This window comes from Ictalurus furcatus, chromosome 24, assembly GCF_023375685.1.
Source record: "Ictalurus furcatus strain D&B chromosome 24, Billie_1.0, whole genome shotgun sequence".
Lineage (NCBI taxonomy): Eukaryota > Metazoa > Chordata > Actinopteri > Siluriformes > Ictaluridae > Ictalurus > Ictalurus furcatus.
This window is the reverse complement of record NC_071278.1, coordinates 3,404,201-3,428,925: the sequence shown is the minus strand read 5'-3', so window position 1 is coordinate 3,428,925 and position 24,725 is coordinate 3,404,201. Positions and strand designations below refer to the sequence as shown.

The 24,725-nt window shown below is 39.2% G+C and overlaps 1 protein-coding gene across 1 annotated transcript; it reads right to left on the bottom strand.

Annotated features, from left to right (window-relative positions):
• Positions 1 to 463: 463 nt before the first annotated feature.
• Positions 464 to 23,384, bottom strand: lmx1al (LIM homeobox transcription factor 1, alpha-like). The gene is made up of 9 exons (XM_053613498.1): positions 23,303 to 23,384; positions 20,778 to 21,125; positions 8,768 to 8,771; positions 6,604 to 6,836; positions 4,627 to 4,790; positions 4,459 to 4,536; positions 4,240 to 4,357; positions 2,834 to 2,989; positions 464 to 621 (listed from the first exon to the last, which is right to left on the bottom strand). Exons 1-9 carry the CDS (start codon positions 23,382 to 23,384, stop codon positions 464 to 466), a joined length of 1,341 nt encoding a protein of 446 aa, XP_053469473.1.
• Positions 23,385 to 24,725: the final 1,341 nt, after the last annotated feature.

Genomic DNA, 24,725 nt, shown 5'->3' with positions numbered 1-24,725 from the left:
TGTGTGTGTGTGTGTGTGTGTGTGTGTGTGTGTGTGTGTGTGTTGACTTTTTTCAAATGACGGATTGGTGAATGAATTTTGTCTAACTGTTTGAGATGGATGATGAGGTAAAATGTTGGTGATCAGCTGCCTAATCAAATATACAGCATGCCTATGACGTAAATGTGTGTTTGTGTGTGTGTGTGTTGGTTTTATTAATATTAATTAAGCCACGAGGCTACAATGATCTTATTCCTAGTCGAACCCTAAACCGCATCATTTCCTGTTTGCTATTTAACTCATTATATAGCGGTATTCCTGCAGGATCGTGACTGACGTAAACTCGTGTGTGATTGCGGGATGAGAGATCCTGCAGGCTTAGTTGGGCAAACACGCTGGGCTTTGAGCGAGGCTTTGTCTGTTTGTTTGCTGCTTCTCTTGTAGACTGCGGCGGAGTTAGTCTGGGGTCAGAGGTGGAGAGGGGTCACGAGGTGAAGTAGGAGTTTTGCATCGAATACAGGCGGTCGATCGGATTTCCCACGCGTCCTGCCAGCACCCCTCCCTCGGCCGTCGCCAAGAGACAATCGCCGAGGTGACCCAGGCTTCCATCGCTGTCCAAGTCATGGAAAACGGTTTCGGAGTCTGCGAGGAAGAAAAGTCACGTTTATTAATCAGCTGCACAACATGTCAGGATACAGCGGTTTGCAAAAGTATTTACCCCCCCGCTCTGAAATTGATCAAATCTCTTTGAAATATTTGACCGATAATTAATCTAGACTGTAAGAGAACGTGAGTTTGCAATAAAAAAAATCATCAGATAAAGCTCATAAATTCCAGGTGGCTTGAATACCTTTGCAAAGCTACCTGGTATTGATCAGATTTGTCTAGTCCTGCTGAAGGAAGGGGTTAAGGTGGGTTGGTCAAAATGCAGTAAATACTGAAACAAACAAAAAAACAAAAGCATAATGCTGCATTTTCAATATTGTCAATATACCGATTATACAGGAATTATAGATGATATAGCAACGACCTTCGTAAAAACCGTGAAATGTTCCCACACAGCTGATATTTTCACCGTTGATCAAATAGTTTCAACACATTTTAAGAGCAAATAGAGTTTTTATTTCATTTCTACCATCTACTTTTACCAATACAATTATTTCTAGAGTGTTAGAGGTCACACACTGTTGTTGTTGTTGTTGTTTTTTTTTTTTGGAAAACCAGAAACACTTATCTGACACTATATACCTGTCTAATGTTAGCTAAGATGAATATATAGTACATCGATAGATTTTATTTCACATTAAGGACCACATTAACGGAGAGGAAAAAATCGAGACGGGCGAAACATGACTAATAAGTGATGGGAGGAAGGGGGCGGAGTTTCCAGGGGGCGTCAGTTAATATCGGAGAGTTCAAAACACCTGAGGGACTGTCAATCATTCCAGATTCATACGTCGATTGTCTGCTAACAAACCGTTCAAATAGAATAAAACATGTATATGCAGGGGGATCGAAAAGTCTGGGACCACACTTTTTTTCTTCATTTAAAATTGGAAACTTTTATCATTTTTAAATATTTAAAACAAAGAAAGTTTGTGTATATATATATATATATATATATATATATATATATATATATATATATATATATATATATAAACATTCAAGATTCTTCACTATTTCTAGTCCGTGTTTAAATGTAAGCAAATGTGTGATATTAGCCATGTTGACTGCTATTTACAAGCGGTCAGATTTTCCTCGTGTCTAATCTCATCTGTTGAAGCACGCGATCAGACGACTCTTAAAATGGACCATCAGGTTTTGCACGAACTTGTGGAGTCCATGCCGGCCGGAGTGCACAAAAAAAGCGGACGTATCAAATACTAACAAACTCGTGTAAACATTTCAAAGATTCTACTTTCCGCTCGAGTTGTTGTCAATAATATAATTCGTGATAGAAATGAGCGTGTCCGGTTAGAAAAGAATGCAGAATGGAAACTAGCGCTCTCCAGATTTTTGGATCCCGCTGTATGTATATGTACTAATCAGAATACAATACACAAAATAAATAAAGAAATTAGAGTGGTGAGACCAGGACGAAGTATTGCACTGTGCTAAAGTAAGGAAGGTGTAACGTCTCAGTGGAAACACAATGGATTTATAAAGCGTCTCAGTGACGCCGGGGAAAAAGACAGCGGTGTGTGACTCAGCCCACATGCACCATACGCCCCTATAGTATTATAGAGTAAATTTACTACAGAAGATGTAGTAGAATTCCTGTAGTGTTTTTGAACCTTACTACAGTAAAGATACTATAGTCAATTGCAGTGACATGTGGTCGTTTATTGTGGTACCCCTACTATAGTAATAATTATTATTACTTTTTAAATCTACAGTTGTTACTGTAGTACATTTTCTACAACTGTACTATACTGTACTACAACATGTGTGACAACCTCCACAGCACAGGGGAATGCTGTAAACCATTGTAGTACATTATAATGAGCACTAGAACACACTATAGTATCCCATAGTATTCTATAGTAACGCGAATATTTAATATACTGTTTATCAATTCACTATAGTCATTTCTACAGTATGCTGTAGTGTACATTATCAAAGTGTGGTAAATACTATAATATACTTCATTATAGTACAATTTACTACAGTTGAATATAGTAAATACTAAAGTATACTACAGTATCTATTACACAATATCAATCCACTATAGTCATTTCTTCAGTATGCTGTAGTATACATTAACAAAGTAGTATAGTAGTATATAAGAGGATATAGTAGTATAGTGCTGGTAGTGATTTCATGTCTGTGCTGTGTGCTTTATGTGTCTTACCGTACGGGTGCATCTGCTCGGGGCCCAGCTGCGGGGGTGTGAGACCGTGCCGGAACTGCTCGCCCCCGTACAGGTTTGGGTCGAGAGCCAAGAGCTGCTGTCGTGGCATGGAGGAGTACGAGAGCATGCCATCTAAGCCGTGACTGCTCGAACCGTCTGTGAGGAGACACAATAGTACACAAAGTATGAAACACAAAGTCCTTTCTTCATCACCCGTGTACACAAAGTGCGCCTGAACGTGTAGGACGAAATCAAATGAAATAAAAAATAACAGAAAAGTTTTTGTTTTAAGTTTTCTTTCTTAACTTTGCTAATATTACCGCTACTCACGCAGCAGTGTTTACAGTGATATCATTACTGCTAACGCTCTGGAACTGTTTTGCATTTTTGTTTTGGTTTTTCCAGAAACCTGTTATTAAAGCTCAATAATTTGTCATACTGAGGTTAAAAAAAAAAAAAAAAAAATTTACAACATCTATCTATCTGACCCAGTGTGTGCTAACACTCTTAGCGAATTGGATACACAGGTTTACACAGTGAAATATCCTGATACGTTAGCTAGCTTGTCTAAACCTGGCTAATGGATGTAATCACATAAAATCCTCGTTAGCTAGCATTCTAGTGACCTTGCTTAACAGTTATCCAAATGTTAGTTAGCTTGGCTAAACCTGACTGAATATTTTAATTACATAACAGCCTAATGTTATCCGCTGCAGAATTCTCGCAGTGTTGGCTACTAGTTTACACAATATAACAGTTAACATAACGTTAGCTAGACATTTTAGCAACTTGTGCCTTCCACCTCTGTATAAATGATTACCACTGCAATTAGATTTCTCTTCATCCATCCAATGAGACTGGAGCTTTATTATTATTATTATTATTATTATTATTATTTTTTTACCTAAATTTGGTGCTAATAAAATCAAGAATTGTGATACTTGCGATAACAGCGAGCTAACGTTAGCTAACGTAAGCAGCATAGCAAGGCAAACAAAACTACGTAGACTATAGCTTAGTCGAAAATTTGATAACGAGGTAAAATAATAATGGAAAAATAGTTCTTTCGACCAATGGGAAGAACGTAAACAAGCAATCAAGTATGAAAATAGATAGCTTAGCTAGCTACCCAAGATACAGATGATTTAAGCTAAAAGACGAGTTATACCACAGGGCGTTAAATGCGAATATAAATGATTAAAAAAAAACATCGTGTCATTCGTTAATACTTTTTGTTTTAAATAACGCAAAGTGCTGTTATATAAGAGGAATAAATGACTTTGAGAGGTGCGCTTATTGGAAAATAATCAACTTCATGTCAGGATGCATCACACCTTTGTGTTGTTGATTATTTTCCCATAACAGCGGCGTGATTAAACGTAACACGCGGTAACATGACGTCTCACCCTCACTGTCGTCGTTACTCAGTCGTCCTCCTCTGCTCGGACCCCTCCTGCTGCCGCCGATCTGCTCCTGCTCCTGCTGCTGCTGCTGTTGCTGCTGCCTGCGAGCGATTTTCTTCATCTGAACACACAACCAGACGGACAATCAAAACCCAAAAACTCTATCAAAGCCTGGAAAATGGATGAGCTATATAGACATAAAAAGATGATTTCTACTTTTACCTTCGCTCTCTGGTTTTGGAACCAGACCTGGACCACTCGGACCGTCAGCCCGGTTTCAGCCGCTAAGGTCTCTCTGACCTGCCGGACACAAATATGATAACAACGAATGATTTCAAATAAACGGCACCCCTGCAGTGTGTGGGTTTACATCGTGGACCGAGTGCTCACCTTTCGGCAGGGTTTGGAGGACACCTCGAAGGACGCCTTGAAGGCGCGGCGCTGCTGCGTGGTTAAAATGGTGCGCGGCCGCTTGGACCTCTTGTGCTCTTTACTGTCATCGCCAGCTTTTCCTCCCATGGAGCTGCTGCCTCCTTCCTCATCCTCGCTCTTCACTGCACGGGACGGAGATAAAGAGAAGGATTAGAGATGGCACGATATCAGTTTTTCTTTTACGACAACGATACTGAAACGCTGAGTATCAGCTGATATTGGTTCTAAGCTTTGAAATGACTTTTTTTTTTTTTAATGGAAGCACTTAAAAATCTTAAGAACTATCTGTCCCTCAGTGGAGGAATGAACTTCCAACTTCAATTCGGACCGCAGAATCTGTCACTATCTTCAAAAAACGGCTAAAGACCCACCTCTTCCACGAACACTTAACTAACCCCTAACTTGCCTCCACCCAAAAGAAAAAAAACCCTCTACTCTGCACACTTTGCTTTTCTAAAATTAAAAGATTTTGCACGGTAGCATTACTCGTATTATTCTCCTCTTGATATATACCGCTTTGCTTGTATTTCCTCACTTGTAAGTGGCCTTGGATAAAAGCGTCTGCTAAATAAATAAAATGTAAATGTAAAAATATAGGAAAAAATATATAGCTAAAACCACAACTTTTTTATTCCGGTAAACTTTTTGATTTTTTTTTTTTTTTCACACAACCATCACTTATATTACAAATATACTAAAGTGGAAACTATAAATATTATAGAAATCAATCAAAAAAAAAAATACAGTCAAGTAAACAATTCCACTTAAAAAAAATCTTTTCCAAGTTTTTTTAAAAAAAATAAAAAATCTAATATCAGTCTTTTCTATTTGTTACAGAATCAGATAAAAAAAAATAATAATAATTTCTTTTTTCCTCAAGATGTCCGATCCACCATTTTATTTATTTATTTATTTATTTATTTATTTTTTGCTGATATCAGCCCAATGCTGCTCCTGGGATCAAGTCAGTGTCATCTCTAATAATATAAAATGGTGGCCTGGCCAGTTATTTCTCTCACAAGTCACATGGGGTACTGGAACCTTTCAAGGAACTAAAAAAACTCTCCTGAGAAATACATTCCTGGATAAGTTCTTCCATAAGTTCCTGGACAAGTTCCTAGCTGGCATTTTTACAGCACTACAGGTATCACAATCATGACGTTCAGTAAAATAAAAGAAGTGGGAACCTTTTGAGGACAAGGTCTTGGACAAGTCCCTGATTTGTATTTTCACAGAACTACAAGAACCGTAACCACGACATAATGTAGCATGATTATAAATTCAAATAACAGAATCGATGAGAACCATCTTGTTGTGTGAAAAATATTCATATTAACGCAGATCTTTAGCAGAAAAAGAAGAAGAAAAGGAAGTGTTTTGTTTTAATGCCAAATACAAAATAGTCATCAGTCACATGCGTTTTAAAAGTGGTTCCTGGAACCTTTTGAGGAAATCAAGAGGTCCAAAACTCTTGGATGAGTTCCTGGATATGTTCCTGTTTTGTATTTTCACTACAGTACAGGAACTGTGATCGAAGGTTCCTGGTACAAAAATTGGCCCTGCTGATAACCAGTGGAAATCCAGAGTTCCTGAAAAGGTTCCTGGTTTGCTATAAAAGGTGACTGTGTTGGAATTGCGGCTATAGACATACAACAATTTTGTCCAATCTCAAATCATCAAACCTGGATTCTTCTCAACCGGCGTGGTCTTAAAACTGATTTTTAAATATTAAATGACAAATCTAAAAACAAAACAAAACAAAATACCTCATCTCAAGCCGCTGTACCGTTTTGTTCCTAGTGAAACTGGAGCTCTTTTCTTACACTTCATGTAGTCTTGTGTACATCAGTTATGTAGTGCCATTACCATGATCCTTTCATCCTACATTATACATGTACAGACATGGCACGATAATAAAAACAGACTATATTTCACCTGATTCGGTGGGGGCGGGGCTGATGGCGGCGAGCATCTCTCTCTCCTTCTCATAATCTCCACGGCAGAGCAGCTGACCTTCCTTGAGCACAAACTCGTCACCCCTCTGGAGCCGGCGCTCGCACTCGCAGCAGCTGAAGCAGCCCAGGTGATACACCTGCCCCAGCACACGCATGATCAGCTCTGAGCGGCCAATCACCTGCAGGCACGCGCTGCACTTCCGCACAAACAGCCTAAACACACACACACAAACCAGAAATTACAGGATGTTTGCTGGATATTGAAAGAAAAAAACCCCTAAGATACATGCTTAACATTTGAACATGACCTTGTATTAAAAATAACGGATCGGAGATCACTTTAACTGAATCTCAGCAGGTCTTGCTTTTTTTTTTTTTTAGGATAAAAATAAAACAAATGTCTAATTTAGACAAAATATGAAACCTCTCGTATAGGGCAGCTCTCATACGTGGACAAGACCCGTGCAAATGCTTCCCAAGATTTTCATCCTCCATCCAAGCATCCATGGTAACAGTACTGAGAATTAAATATCATGATATATCATATATTTGATCCCTGACACACACACCTATCCTGTATAAACCGAAATGTTGGACGTCTGTGCAGTGTTTTCGGTTAGACACTGGGAGGCAGCACTTAGCAGTAAGACAAACTGAGACACTGAAATGAAGATAACGTACAGTATGAATTCATTTAACCCAGTGCTGTGTAGTCAAGCTGCTTTGCATACCCCAGCGTTGGGAAATAACATTAGAGCATCTTCACACTCATTCATCAGACATTTTTACAAGAGGTTCACAAACGTTTGCATCCGGAGTGTTGAGAAAAAAAACATCACGAACTATATACGATGACGACGCAGATTGATTTGACCAATATACTCTAATTAAGCTCAAAACTTTTGGTGTGACGCTAACGGCATTTACGCCAGAGAAATGTTTGATTCTCGATTCCGATTGGTCAGAAGGTGTTGATTCATTTTGTAGAACCTTTATTAAAGCGCTCTGTCTAATACGTTATAGCAACAGCGTACTGATACGGCGAGGAGGTTTTTATTTAGCGTTAAATGTAACCGTAAACGGACAAAAACGATGTCATTCTTTAATAAATAATTTTTGTGTTGTGTTGGCCATACAAGACTGCTGTAGTATCAGAGAAATAAAACACTTTTAGATACACGATGTGGTGTTATAAGTCCATCCATTCATCCATCCTCTATACCGCTTATCCTTCCTTCAGGGTCACGGCGGAACCTGGAGCCTATCCCAGGGAGCATCGGGCACCGGGCGGGGTACACCCGGGGTGTCAATCCATCGCAGGGCACAATCACATACACACTCACACACCCATTCATACACTACGGACACTTTAGACACGCCAGTCAGCCTACAATGCATGTCTTTGGACCGGGGGAGGAAACCGGAGTACCCGGAGGAAACCCCCGCAGCACGAGGAGAACATGCAAACTCCACACACACAGGGCCACGGTGGGAATCGAACCCCCGACCCTGGAGGTGTGAGGCGAACGTGCTAACCACTAAGGGTGTTATAAGTGTTTTATTTATTTATTTATTTATTTATCATAGTTTTATTAAAACTGGTTGGATTGAAGTTGATGATTCGTTCAGTGAGCTTTAATTCAGGAAACGAACGACGTCCTATTCAAGTGACAAAGGCTTACGTGAAATATTTGAGTAATAACTCTAGCAACATTGATATTAATTAAGGAAAACGGCCCTAGCTATACGTCCCCGTCCCCTACTTTGCTAATTTTCACTTTTTTTTTTTTTTTTTTTACCTCTCACCCCAAACAAGTCAGTTCTTATTTAAAGCCACATTTCAATTCGCGCTTAAATTCTTCCTAAATCCCTCATTCTTTTCCTGTCCGTGCCCTCCCTCCTTTTGTTAGTATTTTCTGGCAGAATTGCCCCGTCCTCCCTCCCTCTCTCCCGGCACAGCTCAGCTCGGTGAAACTAATAAAGACGGGATTAATTAGATTGTTGTTTAAACAGTGCGATGCCCAGACAGACGCTATAAACTCATAAACGAGGATTGAGAATAGCATGGGGTTAATCTCTCTTCTCTCTTTTTTTTTTCCATACACTCAAATAAACAGAGCATTTCTCGCTCTTTTCGTTCGTACACTCCTGCACACAAACACACACACATATACACAAACAAACACAATGCACAGGGACACCTGAATACGTTCACGTGCATTGACAGGCATGTGCGTTCGTGTGTGTGTGTGTGTGTGTGTGAGGCTAAGTGATAAGCATTATCACATCATCTTACTTTATATCGTGGCCTGATACCATACACTGGCATGTGCGCGGATGCTACTTTGCAAAAAAAAAAAAAAAACGAAATGAAAAAAAAAATGAAAAGTGAACGCTGAAAGTAATAAGAAACCCAAGGGAAACTTTTTTTTTTTAATGTGCGAGATGCTGCAGAAGAAAAGGCAATAACCCAAGCAAGCAACGTAAAATGAAGAGCAGCGAGATGAAAAACATTTTCAAACAAAACAAGATTCTATTGCAGAGGGCCACAAGGAGAAATGGGTGTGTACATTTGTGTGTGAGAGAGTGTGTGTGTGTGTGTGTGTGTGTGTGTGCTCCAGAACCCTCGCTGAGTGAGAAGAAGGTGTTATTCCCTAAATCTGGTGAAGGGAGAGGCAGCCAGGTCCGTACATAAAGGCGTCTGATCTGCGTGGACGTGATGATCCTGTCCGAAACGCAGCTGCTACAGCTAATCTGTCTCAATCCATCTGCCAATCGCGCCAACAAAAATTACACCTACTTAACACGCCCATACCAAAGACACTGAGCCCTCTTCACAGTCACCCTGAGCAACAGATCCGCAGACCAGAATCACCAAACCAAATGAGTGCGCGGGAGACCGGGAGTGATGGGATGGACGATTCGGGCGTCGCCGCCGGATACGATCGCAATAACAAATGACATTTCGTCTCATCGTGCGTCTTGCTGTCACACGGAGGGTCTTGTGGGAGTAGATGGTATTTGAGATGTAAAGGATTCATAAAGCAGTCAATACCAGTTCAAAAAAAGAGAAGCATTTATATAATAGGCCGTGGTACTCAGGAGTCAATATCACTCAAATAGTATTCAGTAGAAAATATTACTCAACTACCATTCATATTGCTGTAGTACTCAAATTCTATTCATCACGCAGTCAGTAGTACTCAAATTCTATTCATTAAGCAGTCAGTAGTACTCAAATTCTATTCATCAAGCAGTCAGTAGTACTCAAATTCTATTCATCACGCAGTCAGTAGTACTCAAATTCTATTCATCACGCAGTCAGTAGTACTCAAATTCTATTCATTAAGCAGTCAGTAGTACTCAAATTCTATTCATCGAGCGGTTGGTAGTACTCAAATTATATTCATCGCACAGTCAGTAGTACTCAAATTCTATTCATCACGCAGTCAGTAGTACTCAAATTCTATTCATTAAGCAGTCAGTAGTACTCAAATTCTATTCATCGAGCGGTTGGTAGTACTCAAATTATATTCATCGCACAGTCAGTAGTACTCAAATTCTATTCATTAAGCAGTCAGTAGTACTCAAATTCTATTCATCGAGTGGTCAGTAGTACTCAAATTATATTCATCGCGCAGTCAGTAGTACTCAAATTCTATTCATTAAGCAGTCAGTAGTACTCAAATTCTATTCATTGAGCGGTCAGTAGTACTCAAATTCTATTCATTAAGCAGTCAGTAGTACTCAAATTATATTCATCAAGTGGTCAGTAGTACTCAAATTATATTCATCGCGCAGTCAGTAGTACTCAAATTCTATTCATTAAGCAGTCAGTAGTACTCAAATTCTATTCATTAAGCAGTCAGTAGTACTCAAATTCTATTCATTAAGCAGTCAGTAGTACTCAAATTCTATTCATCGAGCGGTCAGTAGTACTCAAATTCTATTCATCGCGCAGTCAGTAGTACTCATATTCTATTCATTAAGCAGTCAGTAGTACTCAAATTCTATTCATCGCACAGTCAGTAGTACTCAAATTCTATTAATTAAGTAGTCAGTAGTATTTCATTACTAAATATTACTCAATTAGCATTCATGTTGTTGTAGATACAATAGTACTCAAATAATATTTACATAGCAGTCACCTAACCCTAACCCTAACTCTACTCAAATAGCAATCAGTACTTAATAGTGCTCAGATACTATTTATATAGAAGACACTGGTACTCAGTACTCAAACACTGTTCATGTAGCAGCCACTAGTACTCAAAAACTCAATATTACTCAAAGAGCATTCAGTAGTCAGTAGCACTCAAATAGTGTTCAATAGTCACTAGTACTCAAATGCCATTCATATAGCAGTCAGTAGTACTTGAAACTTTCAGGAGTCAGTAGTACTCATTAGTATTGAAACAGCATTCAGGAGTCAATAGTACCCAAATGCCATTCATATAGCGGTTACTAGTACTCAAATAACATTATGGATTCAATTGTACTCAAATACCATTCATCCAGGAGTCAGTAGTACTCGACAACTTTCAGGAGTCAGTGGTACTCAAACAGCATTGAGGATTTAATAGCATTCAAATAGTATACATATACTACAGGGAATCACTAAAGGTCCTTCTTATCTTACAAGTTAGTATTATTGAAATAGCATTCAGCAGTCAATATTTTTCAAACGACTATACAGTCAACTGTACTCATTCATACAGCATTCATACAGGAGTCAGTAGTTCTCAAATAACATTCATGTAGCAGTCACTAGTACTCAAATAACATTCATGTAGCAGTCACTAGTACTCAAATAACATTCATATAGCAGTCAGTAGTACTCAAATAACATTCATGTAGCAGTCAGTAGTACTCAAATAACATTCATGTAGCAGTCAGTAGTACTCAAATAACATTCATATAGCAGTCAGTAGTACTCAAATAACATTCATGTAGCAGTCAGTAGTACTCAAATAACATTCATATAGCAGACAGTAGTACTCAAATAACATTCATGTAGCAGTCAGTAGTACTCAAATAACATTCATATAACAGTCAGTAGTTCTCAAATAACATTCATATAACAGTCAGTAGTACTCAAATAACATTCATATAGCAGTCAGTAGTACTCAAATAACATTCATAACAGTCAGTAGTACTCAAATAACATTCATATAACAGTCAGTTGTTCTCAAATAACATTCATATAATAGTCAGTAGTTCTCAAATAACATTCATATAACAGTCAGTAGTACTCAAATAGCATTCTTATAGCAGTCAGTAGTTCTCAAATAGCATTCTTATAGCAGTCAGTAGTTCTCAAATAACATTCATATAGCAGTCAGTAGTTCTCAAATAACATTCATATAGCAGTCAGTAGTACTCAAATAGCATTCTTATAGCAGTCAGTAGTTCTCAAATAGCATTCTTATAGCAGTCAGTAGTTCTCAAATAACATTCATATAGCAGTCAGTAGTACTCAAATAACATTCCTATAACAGTCAGTAGTACTCAAATAGCATTCTTATAGCAGTCAGTAGTTCTCAAAAAGCATTCTTATAGCAGTCAGTAGTTTTCAAATAACATTCATATAGCAGTCAGTAGTTCTCAAATAACATTCATATAGCAGTCAGTAGTTCTCAAATAACATTCATATAGCAGTCAGTAGTTCTCAAATAACATTCATATAACAGTCAGTAGTTCTCAAATAACATTCATATAGCAGTCAGTAGTTCTCAAATAACATTCATATAGCAGTCAGTAGTTCTCAAATAACATTCATATAACAGTCAGTAGTACTCAAATAACATTCATATAGCAGTCAGTAGTACTCAAATAGCATTCTTACAGCAGTCAGTAGTTCTCAAATAACATTCTTATAGCAGTCAGTAGTTTTCAAATAACATTCATATAGCAGTCAGTAGTTCTCAAAAAGCATTCTTATAGCAGTCAGTAGTTCTCAAATAGCATTCATATAGCAGTCAGTAGTACTCAAATAACATTCATATAGCAGTCAGTAGTTCTCAAAAAGCATTCTTATAGCAGTCAGTAGTTCTCAAATAGCATTCATATAGCAGTCAGTAGTACTCAAATAACATTCTTATAGCAGTCAGTAGTACTCAAATAGCATTCTTACAGCAGTCAGTAGTTCTCAAATAACATTCTTATAGCAGTCAGTAGTTTTCAAATAACATTCATATAGCAGTCAGTAGTTCTCAAAAAGCATTTATATCACAGTCACAAATACTCAAGTAGCACATGGATCTCTAGCACCAAAAGCAACAACCTGCCTCATTTCAGAAAGGCTCTATTACCTCAGATTAACAGTAACGGTATAATTAAGGATTCCTGATGCCGACAGTATGCTCTGATGTAAAACGCGTTATAATGTCACTTAATTTTCTTTGATTTAATCAGTAGACTAACTGTAACAAGGTTCATGAGAGCTCCAAGCTCTACCTCAAGAACATCTGATTGGCAGTGATACAGCGTTTGTACAGAATGTTTCCAGCACACGGTACACAGTGTAACATCACCAAAAAAAATAAATAAAAAAAAAAGGACGCGAATCGTAGTAAATGAAGTACCCTGTCATTGCGCTATACTCCTGAGGTTTCAGGTTGTGTTCAATCACTCATCACAGCTTTGATCTCTCAGGAGTGAAGGGGTTAACCGTGATTATGACCTCTGGGAAAATGGGACCGAAACTCACCTTACCCAGACAGTAAGGTAGGCGCACGAGCCGACATATTGTCCTTCTGATAAATCTTAACAAAAATCACAGCTGAATCTTGGTGTGGGTGGCTTCTCCATGCATGTACACACGTTAGGACGTCTTGAAGAAAGGTTCGTGCACCGTCAGAAATATCGCAAGCTTTTGTGCTGGTGCATTTGTGTATATATTAAGAATCGATATGTAAATCATGCATGTAAATATAATTGCATGGTTTATATTGGTGTGTGTGTGTCTGTCTATGTGTGTGTGTGTGTATGTATGAGACAGAAAGTGTGTGCGTTTGTGTGTATGAGCGGATATTGCTGTGAAGCAAGGTGGCTCAGCGCCAGGGTTCAGTAATCACATCATCTCCCTTTATTAAATCTCAGTGCACTGCTTCTGCGTTATTAAAATCTCCCAGCATTCCCCACTACGCTCGCCTGCTACACTCCCTAACACACACACGCACACACACGCCCACAGAAACGCAAATATTCTCAAAGATAATATGAAAACACCAACAGGTAGGTGATAAATGTATATATCATTTCACTCACTGTCAAATACGAGGTCAGAGAGACTGACGGAAGGCAGTCAGTCATGATGCGCCTTTGATTTTGTTCGAATCATTCTCGGGGTAAATATGTACATCCAAAAGAAAAGTACGTTTATGGATGAGTCAATGTCTGGTTACCTTCTAATGAGGTGAATGATTCTCAGTATGCAGCAGTATGAATAACAAGTGACTTTCTAATTATCTACGTGCACTTTCTCGGCGTTTAATGTAAAGTGGGCGTGGCTAAACTCAGGTAACGTCAGTGCGTGTAAGCTCCTCCCAAGCCGATCGCAAAGGTCGATCGTTTCGACGTGGCTTCACGTTTGCGAACAATTAATGAGTCTCATGATTCGGTTCGTACGATAAGGTTTATTTTTTTATGGAATCGAACAACGCCAACCAGACTTTAAATAAATTTGTACGATTTCAAAAAAAACAAAAAAACAAAAAGAGATCAGGTTCAGTCAATCACAAAGCTGGGAAAGTCTCGCAAAGATAGCAGTTATCAAAAAGCCTGAGCAAACTAGAAAGCAAAAAAAAAAAAAAACCCTAAACATACTAAGGAGTGAGAGCAAAACCTAGCATGCGAAAACGAACCTAGCGAGTCTGAATAATTGTGTTTTGCAAACCTGGCATGCGAAAGCTGAAAAGCAAGCGAAAACGTAGCATGCGAACACCAACAGAGCAAGTGTAAGCTAACCAGGCGAGGATCGTTCCGTTGAAATTCATAGTTTATCCAGCAACGTGTTTAGCTCGGCTCGAGGCTGGTACAGACGGATGTCGATCAACATGTATGTTGAGAATATTAGGCCACACCCACTTTACAGCTCCAAGATCAATTTGACGTTCGACGTTTTATCTCATGCCGATCTTGTTGGGATTTTCCCGTTCAATACAACACTCAGGTTGAGTATCAAGGAAGACGTTTAAGGTTTCACACCGTGTTCTGATTTATTTGGAGGAAAATAATTCAAGACTATGTGCCTAATGAGTACGAATAAATAAGTCTTGGAGAATACATTTTGTTGTGGAGAGTGAGATCAGCAGTAACGATAACAAAATGGTGTTTCGTAAACATCAGGGACGCTGATATAGCTATAGAGCTTATTTTCTTTTCCTGTTTCTCATTTTATCTGGCTAGCTATCAAAAAAATCTAGCAAAACATATGAACAAAAAAAAAAAAACAACTAGAAAAAAAAATTACAGGAGACCTTCTGATCAGGCCAGGACACATCCAGCTCTTTATGCGCATGATGATGTGAATGATATATAGCACTATTGTCCCCTCCCTCTTCATGCCCTCTGGACATTTTAATCTTCCAAGGCCCTAAAAGAAATCCCTAAACATATTGCGATTTTATGATAATCACATCAAAATAGTGAGGTCGCGTCTATTGATTGATGTTCATATGATTGTCCTAAGACGAGGTGACAGCCACCGGTACGGACGACAGCACGGCTGTTCGGTCGCCTGTGCGTAATATGTTGGCCGAGTGATACTATAAACCTGCACATGGTTTACACAAGCTGAATCACCCGTGCAAAGCCGTTTATGTAGCGTGCGAGATAGTCGGCGGTGTACAGATTAAATAAGACAACAATGGGGAGGTGTGTCTGTACGAGGTAAGCGTGAACCTGTATATGTGCGTATCTGAGTGTGTGTGTGTGCTTGTGCTTGTGTGTGTGCGTGTGCACGCGTATGTGTTTGGATAAGGCAGCTAATCCCCAGGCCACCAGAACGCAATATCCTGTCAGCCAGATTCTCATTTCCTGTGTCTCCGTGGCAGAGCGAGAGGAAGGGGGGAGAGGAGCGAGGGGGGACCCGTTGCCCCAGAAACAGAAGATACGGAGGCCCTGTTTGAGAATGTCTATGCCATTTTCCATATCTCCTTCCTTCGACACCCACCGCCCACCCACCCACCCACCCACCCCTTCCATCCCGTTCGCGATTTTCTTCTTTTATTATCTCAGATTTAATAAAGCGGAGGCGAGCAGCTTGTTCTGCCATGAAACATTTATTAGCCGCCTGTAATGAAATTGTTGTGGGGGAGCCGAGATGATGAGAACTCATCACACATTATGCAAAAACGCCGGCAATATCGCAGGAGACACCTCGGAGTCATCTGGACACCTCCACTGTCTCTTTCGGTCCTCTTCTGTGATCTCTCCTGACCCGTACGCTCTGCCTCCTGGCCTCGTGCTATACTTCATCCTACGGAACAATGTGTTCGCCATTCCGGGTATTTGAATAGCTAGATTTTTATAAGGATAATATTTGATTATATACCATGGAGAGAATATTTAATACTTTTTTTTTCTTTTTTTAAAAAGCACAATGCAAAAGTAAGTTGATCTCATCATTACTTTTATAAAACTCCCGAGTTTGACGTACACTATATTTCTCATAGTGGTCAAATTTTTCTATAGGACGTAACCATGATGTAAAAATCTTCGCTTGTGCACTGACATGGCGACAAACTTGAAATGAATATTTTTAAAGAAAAAAATAAGATGCTTATATGTCAGCGAAATTTGTCAAAAAAAAAAACTGAGAGCAGTGCTAACACCTACCTATCCCTGACTCATCCCAACTTTATCCCCTGGAATAGAAGTATGGCTAAGCATTTCCTTACATTTTTCACAAAAAAGCTGGCTCATTTGATCCATCTTCTAGGTTTTGAGATGCTCTCTGCTACTCACAAGACCTCTTCTGAGATAAAACTGTTCCCGTTATTCATAAAGCAGCGATTTTCTCGCTTATTTTTATGCCAGTTTTTATATTCAGCATAAAGTGCTACATTGTTCAATTGCATCCGGAGTTATTGCTTAGCTAACACCATTCAAAGCTGGCTAGTGTTCATGGAGGAACCTTCATTGGGGTACACTAGCTAAATACGTAGCCAGCTAACTGTTACATAAAATGATGTATTAAATAGAGCTCACTGGCTACACAAAAGGATCATCAGTAGAGTCGCTAAAATATATGTAGCTAAGTAGCTAGCTATAGAAAAGTCCAGAGAGTAGCTGGAGTGTAGATTCACTTCAGTGATAAATCTAGAGGTTTTTATTCTTTCTTTGGAATTATTGTCCAGCAAGTTGCTTTTTTTTTTTTTTTTTTTACTACCTCTAGATAGCTAGATAACTAGCATGGTAGTTACCTGCTAGTGTTGTGTTACACAATAGGCGTCATCATGTAGCTAAATATTACCTACATAAGCTAGCTAGCAAGTTAGAAGTAACATAAATAATGCACTAAATAGAGCGAGTTGGCTAGTGTTCATCGAGTGACTGTCACTGGGGCATGTTAGCTAAATATAAATAAATAACTAGCTAGCTAATAGAATCATAGGGTGTGTCTCAACCAGCTCCCTAGTTCAGTAGTCAGGGAACTGATCAGGGAGTCGGCCATTTTAAGGGCTGTCTCAATCGTGCACTGAAACATTTGCTCTGGAAACAATGCACTGCAAAAACCACACGTAGTACGTAGTCGTGTCGCCAGAAATTCAGTCATCAGCATCCCAATGTGTAGTGAGCCAGGGTCCTTACCAGTACCCGAACTCGTGTACACGATATATTCATTCACGACCTGCTGAACTTGGGAGCTGGTTGAGATAGTAACATGATGCCGTGCAACGTGTAACTTAGAGCTAGCTGGGTAGCGTTCACAGAGGAGTTGTCATTAAGTAGCAAAAGATATCTAGCTAAATAGCAAGCTATAGAAAAATTAAGAGAGGAGCTGTAGTATAATGTAGACCTCATTCAGTAAGACATATAGAGATAGTATAAACAGCTGGGGTTTTCCTCATGCTTCTCTGGAATCTTCTACTCCTCAGTGAACACGACCCAGCTAGCTCTTTGTTACACATTGCACAGCATTATGTTACTATTAGCTAGCTATGAACACTACACAGCTCTATTTAATGCATTACTTTATGATTCTATTAGCTAGCTAGCTATTTATATTTAGCTAACATGCTCCAGTGACAGTCCCTTGATGAACACTAGCCAACTAGCTCTATTTAGTGCATTATTTTAGGTTACATTCAGCTTGCTAGCTAGGTTCTGTAGGTAATGTTTAGTCACTGTAATGATGCCTAATGTGTAACACAACAATAGTACAGTAGGTAACTATCAAGCTAAGCTGCTAAACTTTTTATTTTTAACTACTGCTAAATAGCTATCTATAGACAAACCCTAGGTACTAAACGTAAATGTGTAAGTATTAGAAACTGAAGGTTTCCCCACCCCCCTTTGGCAACTATGCATGCGAAACTGCATTTTTTACTACCTCTAGATAGCTAATTATTAATTAGGCTAGTATTAGAACTAAAGTCATGACTGGAGTAGCTAAACATTACCTATATATCCTAACTAGCTAGCTAGCTAATACTGTAGTAACTTAAAATAGCATGTTGAATAGAGCTAGCAGGCTAGTAATCATTGAGGCACTGTCATAGTGGCACTAGCTAAAGTATAAATAACTATCTAAAAGTGTAAAAGTGTTACATGGAGCTAGCTGGCTATTTTTACACCAAGGGGTCATCAGTAGAGATATTTAAAGATATTTATACCACAGTGCTGTTGAATTCTCAAATAATTGTTTTCTATAACAGCACTGTAACATAAATGATCATTTTTTATCTTCATGCACTCATTCTAACACTTTATGGTTTCTATAGTAACAGCTCATACATAGGGACTTGAATGGTGGAAATGTAACCCTTTTTTATTATTTTTTTTATATCACTGTTAGCTAGATAGCTACTTATACTTAGCTGGTACAGCAATGACATCTGGAAATAGCAAGCTATAGAAACAGTTACTGTAATAATGCAATTTATTCTGAAATAGATGTTTTCCCCCACTCTTTCTTTGGAAACTAAACTGCATTTGTACCACTTTTAAATAGCTAGCTAGCTCAGAAGTCGCCTACTGTCACTGTTTAGGTTTTAGTTAAGCTTGTCTCCCTGCAGTAGCTAAAACATGACCTACATAACACAGCTAGCTTGCTCGCTTTTCTTGAATGGAGACCTCAAGGGTATTTATTCATAAGTAAAAGCATCCAGAACGCTCTTCTGTCTACCACTTCACAACGATTCCTTCGAGACGATCACCTCTGAACCTCTAACGGCGCGCCCGAGTGCCCTGCTTGTCACTAAACTAGCATTTTATATAAATCCGTGGCAGGTTTTTAGACATATTGTACATAAATACTTCAGCCTGAGCAGCTTACATTGGATGCCAAATGTTGGTGGCGTCCATTTTTACGCGAGAGATCTTAATATCTCGCTCTCTGTCCTCAGCACAGCAAGGAGACTTGTCTGCGACCGTAATTAGCATTGTTCCCATAATCAAGGCAGCCACCCCCCACTCCCCCAGACACCCTGAGCCATGGAGTGGGGAGATGATTAAGAGAAAACGGGCAATAAACGGAGAGATAAACTGATTGGTGTCGTGACTGCTATCAATCTCAACAAGCGCACAATGAGGTTTGGTACAGAGAAATATTATTAGAAACCAGACAGTGATGAACGAGCTAATGGAGAGAGAGAGAGCCACTGGAGACGGTGAGAGGAGAGAGGAAGAGTGATGTGAGGAAAGAAAGAAAAAAACAAAAAAAAAACAGAACAGCCCCGCTCCTTTCATGCTTGTAAACTGCATTATGGTGGTAGGATAAGTTTGATGAGCTACACCGCTCACGATAACTGTCGAGTTGGATTACGTCTACGGGTGGATGTGTGCTGTAATCCTAAAAACACTGACACTCATCCTGGGATTATATAATAACCAGTCTAACATAAAAAAAAAAAACAAGATATAGATGACGACAATGAAAAGAAAGAAAGTAAGTAAGACGGGACAGAAAGACGGGACGAGAGAAGGAAGGTCGGAGAGAAAGGAAAACTTAAATGGAAAAAAAAGAATGAAAGAACTGGAAGAGTGGAGAGAAAAATGGGGGAAGAAAGAAAAAGAACAAAGGAAGGAAGGAAGGAAAGGAGGATGGTCGGAGGGAAAGAAGACAACTGAAATAGAAAGATGAGTGGGAAAGAAAGAAAGAAAGAAAGAAAGAAAGAAAAATGTAGTAGGATGGAGAGAAAGATATAAAGGAAGGAAAGAAGGAAGCAGAGAGAAAGACAGGAATGAAGAAATGATGGAAAACAGAAAAAAAAATCAAGGAAGGAAGGAAGGAAAGTGAAATGAAATTGAGAAAGGAGAAGGGAGGAGAAAAGGGAAAAAAGAATGGAAAGGTTTGAAAGAAAAGAAGATCTACAGCAGCTATCTAGAAGGAAGGATGAAGAGGAATAAAGAGAGCACACTGTGGTGTGGGGTTTAGTAAACACGGAGCTGATCTGCTCTGGGGCAGTAAAGTACTAAACCTAGAACTTCCTGAGCACACACTCAGCTCCTGTAGGGTGGACAGCGTTGGTGGTGGTGCTGGTGTGTTGGATGGTGCGAAGGCAGATCGGGGCTCCATGCCCTTCACTCGGACTCATCTTGCACTAGGTCTCAGGCACTGTAGTATTATGGGTGGAGCGGGGGCAGATTGTGCCTCCATGCCCCTCACTCAGACTCATTTTGCACTAGGTCTCAGGCACTGTAGTATTATGGGTGGAGCGGGGGCAGATTGTGGCTCCATGCCCATCACTCGGACTCATCTTGCACTAGGTCTCAGGCACTGTAGTATTGTGGGTGGAGCGGGGGCAGATTGGGCCTCCATGCCCCTCAGACTCATCTTGCACTAGGTCTCAGGCACTGTAGTATTATGGGTGGAGCGGGGGCAGATTGGGGCTCCATGCCCCTCACTCAGACTCATCTTGCACTAGGTCTCAGGCACTGTAGTATTATGGGTGGAGCGGGGGCAGATTGGGGCTCCATGCCCCTCACTCGGACTCATCTTGCACCAGGTCTCAGGCACTGTGGTATTGTGGGTGGAGTGGGGGCAGATTGGGGCTCCATGCCCCTCACTCGGACTCATCTTGCACCAGGTCTCAGGCACTATGGTGCGTTGGATGGAGTGGGGGCAGATTGGGGCTCTGTACCCCTCACTCGGACTCATTTTGCACCAGGTCTCAGGCACTGTGGTATTGTGGGTGGAGTGGGGGCAGATTGGGGCTCCATGCCCCTCACTGTGACTCATTTTGCACCGAGTCTCAGACGCCGTGCCCCGGGGCTCTCTGCCTTTATTAATGTGGGACTGGATTGTACAGGAAGGACCGGGTGACGGACTGTCTGCTGCATACAGAGAACAGCAAGAGCGTGACACACAGGAGTGTGTGTGTGTGTGTGTGTGTGTGTGTGTGTGTGTGTGTGTGTGTTTTTATATAACAGTTTAAAATGAACTAAATGCAAATTTCCTGAAGAAAATGCTCTGTGGGTAAGCAGGCGAATGGGAACGAGGGATAAAAAAAAAAAAGATTTTGAAGATGCATTACATTAGTGCATCATAATCTCCCCAAAAACAGTTTTAATAAGGAAGAAAGAACGCAGGAAAGAAAGCAGGAAAGAAGGAAGGATAGACAGAAAGTTAGAATGAAGCCAAAGATGAAAAGAAAGAAAGAAAGAAAGAAAAATGATCAATAAAGCAATAAAGGAACTAATAAAGGACATAAGGAATGATAAAATAAATACAAAGAATGAAAGACTCAAATGAATAAAAAAAAATAGAGAAAACAGAAAGAAATCTCTCTTTCTCTCTCTCTCGCTCTCTCTTCTCCAATGTGAGGAAGGTGTTCACTAAATGAAAAGAAAGAAAGAAGGATAGACAGAAAGAAAGAACGAAGCCAAAGATGAAAAGAAAGAAAAAAGAAGGGATAGAAAGAAAGAAAGAAAGAAAGAAAGAATGAAGCTGAAGTTGAAAAGAAAGAAAGAAAGAAAGCAGGAAAGAAAGAAAGAAAGAATGAAGCCACAGGTGAAAAGAAAGAAAGAAAGAAAGAAAGCATGATAGACAGAAAGAAAGAATGAAGCCAAAGATGAAAAGAAAGAAAAAATAAATAAAAGAAACAATAGAAAGAAAGCATGAATGAAGCCAAAGATGAAAAGAAAGAAAAAATAAAAAAAAAGAAACAATAGAAAGAAAGCATGAATAAAGCCACAGATGAAAAGAAACAAAGAATGAAAGAAAGAAAGAAGGAAGCCAAAGATGAAAGGAATGAAAGAAAGAACGAAAGAAAGGGGTTAAATGTCAAAATTTGCTTGAATTCCCAGTCAGAATGTTTCTTGGACCTTAAAATGAAAGGCACCCCAGCTGGTTATGGTGTGTGTGTGTGTGTGTGTGTGTGTGTGTGTGTGTGTGTGTGTTTTTAGAGAGGTGCCGATGGACAGACGGCAGGAAACACAAGGAGTTATTGTTGCTGATTCACTCAAGGTCATCGACACAGGCATGTGCCAAGTCTCGTATGTGGATACATACCACGACACACAACTTATACTGAACATTCCACACACACACACACACACACACACACACAGTTTGTAATATGAAAGAAAATAAAATTATATACCGATAAAGCACAATTTAAAAAAAAGTTCGAATCCTGTCAATGCTACAGCCACCTAAGAGAGCGAAGGTGGGCGGGGCATACTCTCTCTCCCCTGTAAATCACAGTGGAACTAGCCAATGGCAAGCATCTGTGAGCTCGTGTATGAGAAAGAGGGCAGATCGTGCTTTCCTCTGAGTGTGTTACGGAGCATTAGTTTGGAGACGTGCGGTTGTCTGGCTTCACGTCTCACAGGAAGCACGTGATAGACTTCACACTCATCAGCTGGTAGCTGTCGTGTGATTGGTTAGAGCTGCTTAGTCATTTTAGCCATGGTTGTCCATCGCTATACGTAAGAACATCCTGAAGTGTTTTATTCATCTTATACCACGGCAATCTGCCAATGTTTTTTTTTAAAATTATTTTTAAATTTTATTAATTAAAGAGCAACATAGAGTATTTTTTATCCATTTATAGTTGCATTTAATGTTCAGGAGCATCCACGCAGGAAGTTAGTTCCTGTTCTCACTTACGTTATAGCAGCTGTAAATATTCGCTCCCTCAACAGCTTCTCGTTTTTCTGTCACTTCAAGTTAATAAGAAAAAAAAAACAGACTGTCATGTTACCGAGAAACCGGAAAGCTTTGTATGTGTCGTGGTGATGTTTTGTCTCCTGGGAGTCTGAGGGACGGAGCTGTGGATCGGTGTTGTGCTGGAGGATGGGACGTTTACGAGCGTCTTCTGGTAGAAGCAGCTCCGAGTATTCTCGCAGAAGAAGCCGCTGAATAGTTTCAGAGTATTTCAGTGTATGCTGCAGGACACAGTGATGTAACGGTGTGATCAGTCAGAAGAACAGCTAAAAACATCCTGATGAGCTGGAGCCTGGGCTGAGATCATTATATAATATATCACAATATATTAACATCTTCATACGCTTCATCTTCATACTGTTCATCATCATACTGTTCATCTTAATGTTCTTCATCATCATACTCTTCATCTTCATACTGTTCATCGTCATACTGTTCATCTTAATGTTCTTCATCATCATACTCTTCATCTTCATACTGTTCATCTTCATACTGTTCATCATCATACTGTTCATCTTCATACTGTTCATCATCATACTCTTCATCATCATACTGTTCATCATCATACTCTTCATCTTCATACTCTTCATAATCATACTCTTCATCTTCATACTGTTCATCTTCATACTCTTCATCTTCATACTCTTCATAATCATACTGTTCATCATCATACTGTTCATCTTCATACTGTTCATCATCATACTCTTCATCTTCATACTGTTCATCATCATTCTGTTCATCTTCATACTCTTCATCATCATACTGTTCATCATCATACTCTTCATCATCATACTGTTCATCATCATACTCTTCATCATCATACTGTTCATCTTAATGCTCTTCATCATCATACTGTTCATCATCATACTGTTCATCTTAATGTTCTTCATCATCATACTCTTCATCATCATACTCTTCATCATTATACTGTTCATCATCATACTCTTCATTTTCATACTGTTCATCTTCATACTCTTCATCATCATACTCTTCATCTTCATACTCTTCATCATACTCTTCATCATCATACTGTTCATCATCATACTGTTCATCTTCATACTGTTCATCATCATACTCTTCATCATCATACTGTTCATCTTCATACTCTTCATCATCATACTCTTCATCTTCATACTGTTCATCTTCATACTGTTCATCTTAATGCTCTTCATCATTATACTCTTCATCATCATACTCTTCATCATCATACTCTTCATCATACTGTTCATCTTCATACTGTTCATCTTCATACTGTTCATCATCATACTCTTCATCATCATACTCTTCATCATCATACTGTTCATCATCATACTGTTCATCTTAATGCTCTTCATCATTATACTCTTCATCATCATACTCTTCATCATCATACTCTTCATCATACTGTTCATCTTCATACTGTTCATCATCATACTCTTCATCATCATACTCTTCATCATCATACTGTTCATCATCGTACTGTTCATCTTAATGCTCTTCATCATTATACTCTTCATCATCATACTCTTCATCATCATACTCTTCATCATACTGTTCATCTTCATACTGTTCATCATCATACTCTTCATCATCATACTCTTCATCATCATACTGTTCATCTTCATACTGTTCATCATCATACTGTTCATCTTCATACTGTTCATGATCATGCTCTTCATCTTCATACTCTTCATCATCATACTGTTCATCATCATACTCTTCATCATCATACTGTTCATCATCATACTCTTCATCTTCATACTCTTCATCATCATACTGTTCATCAT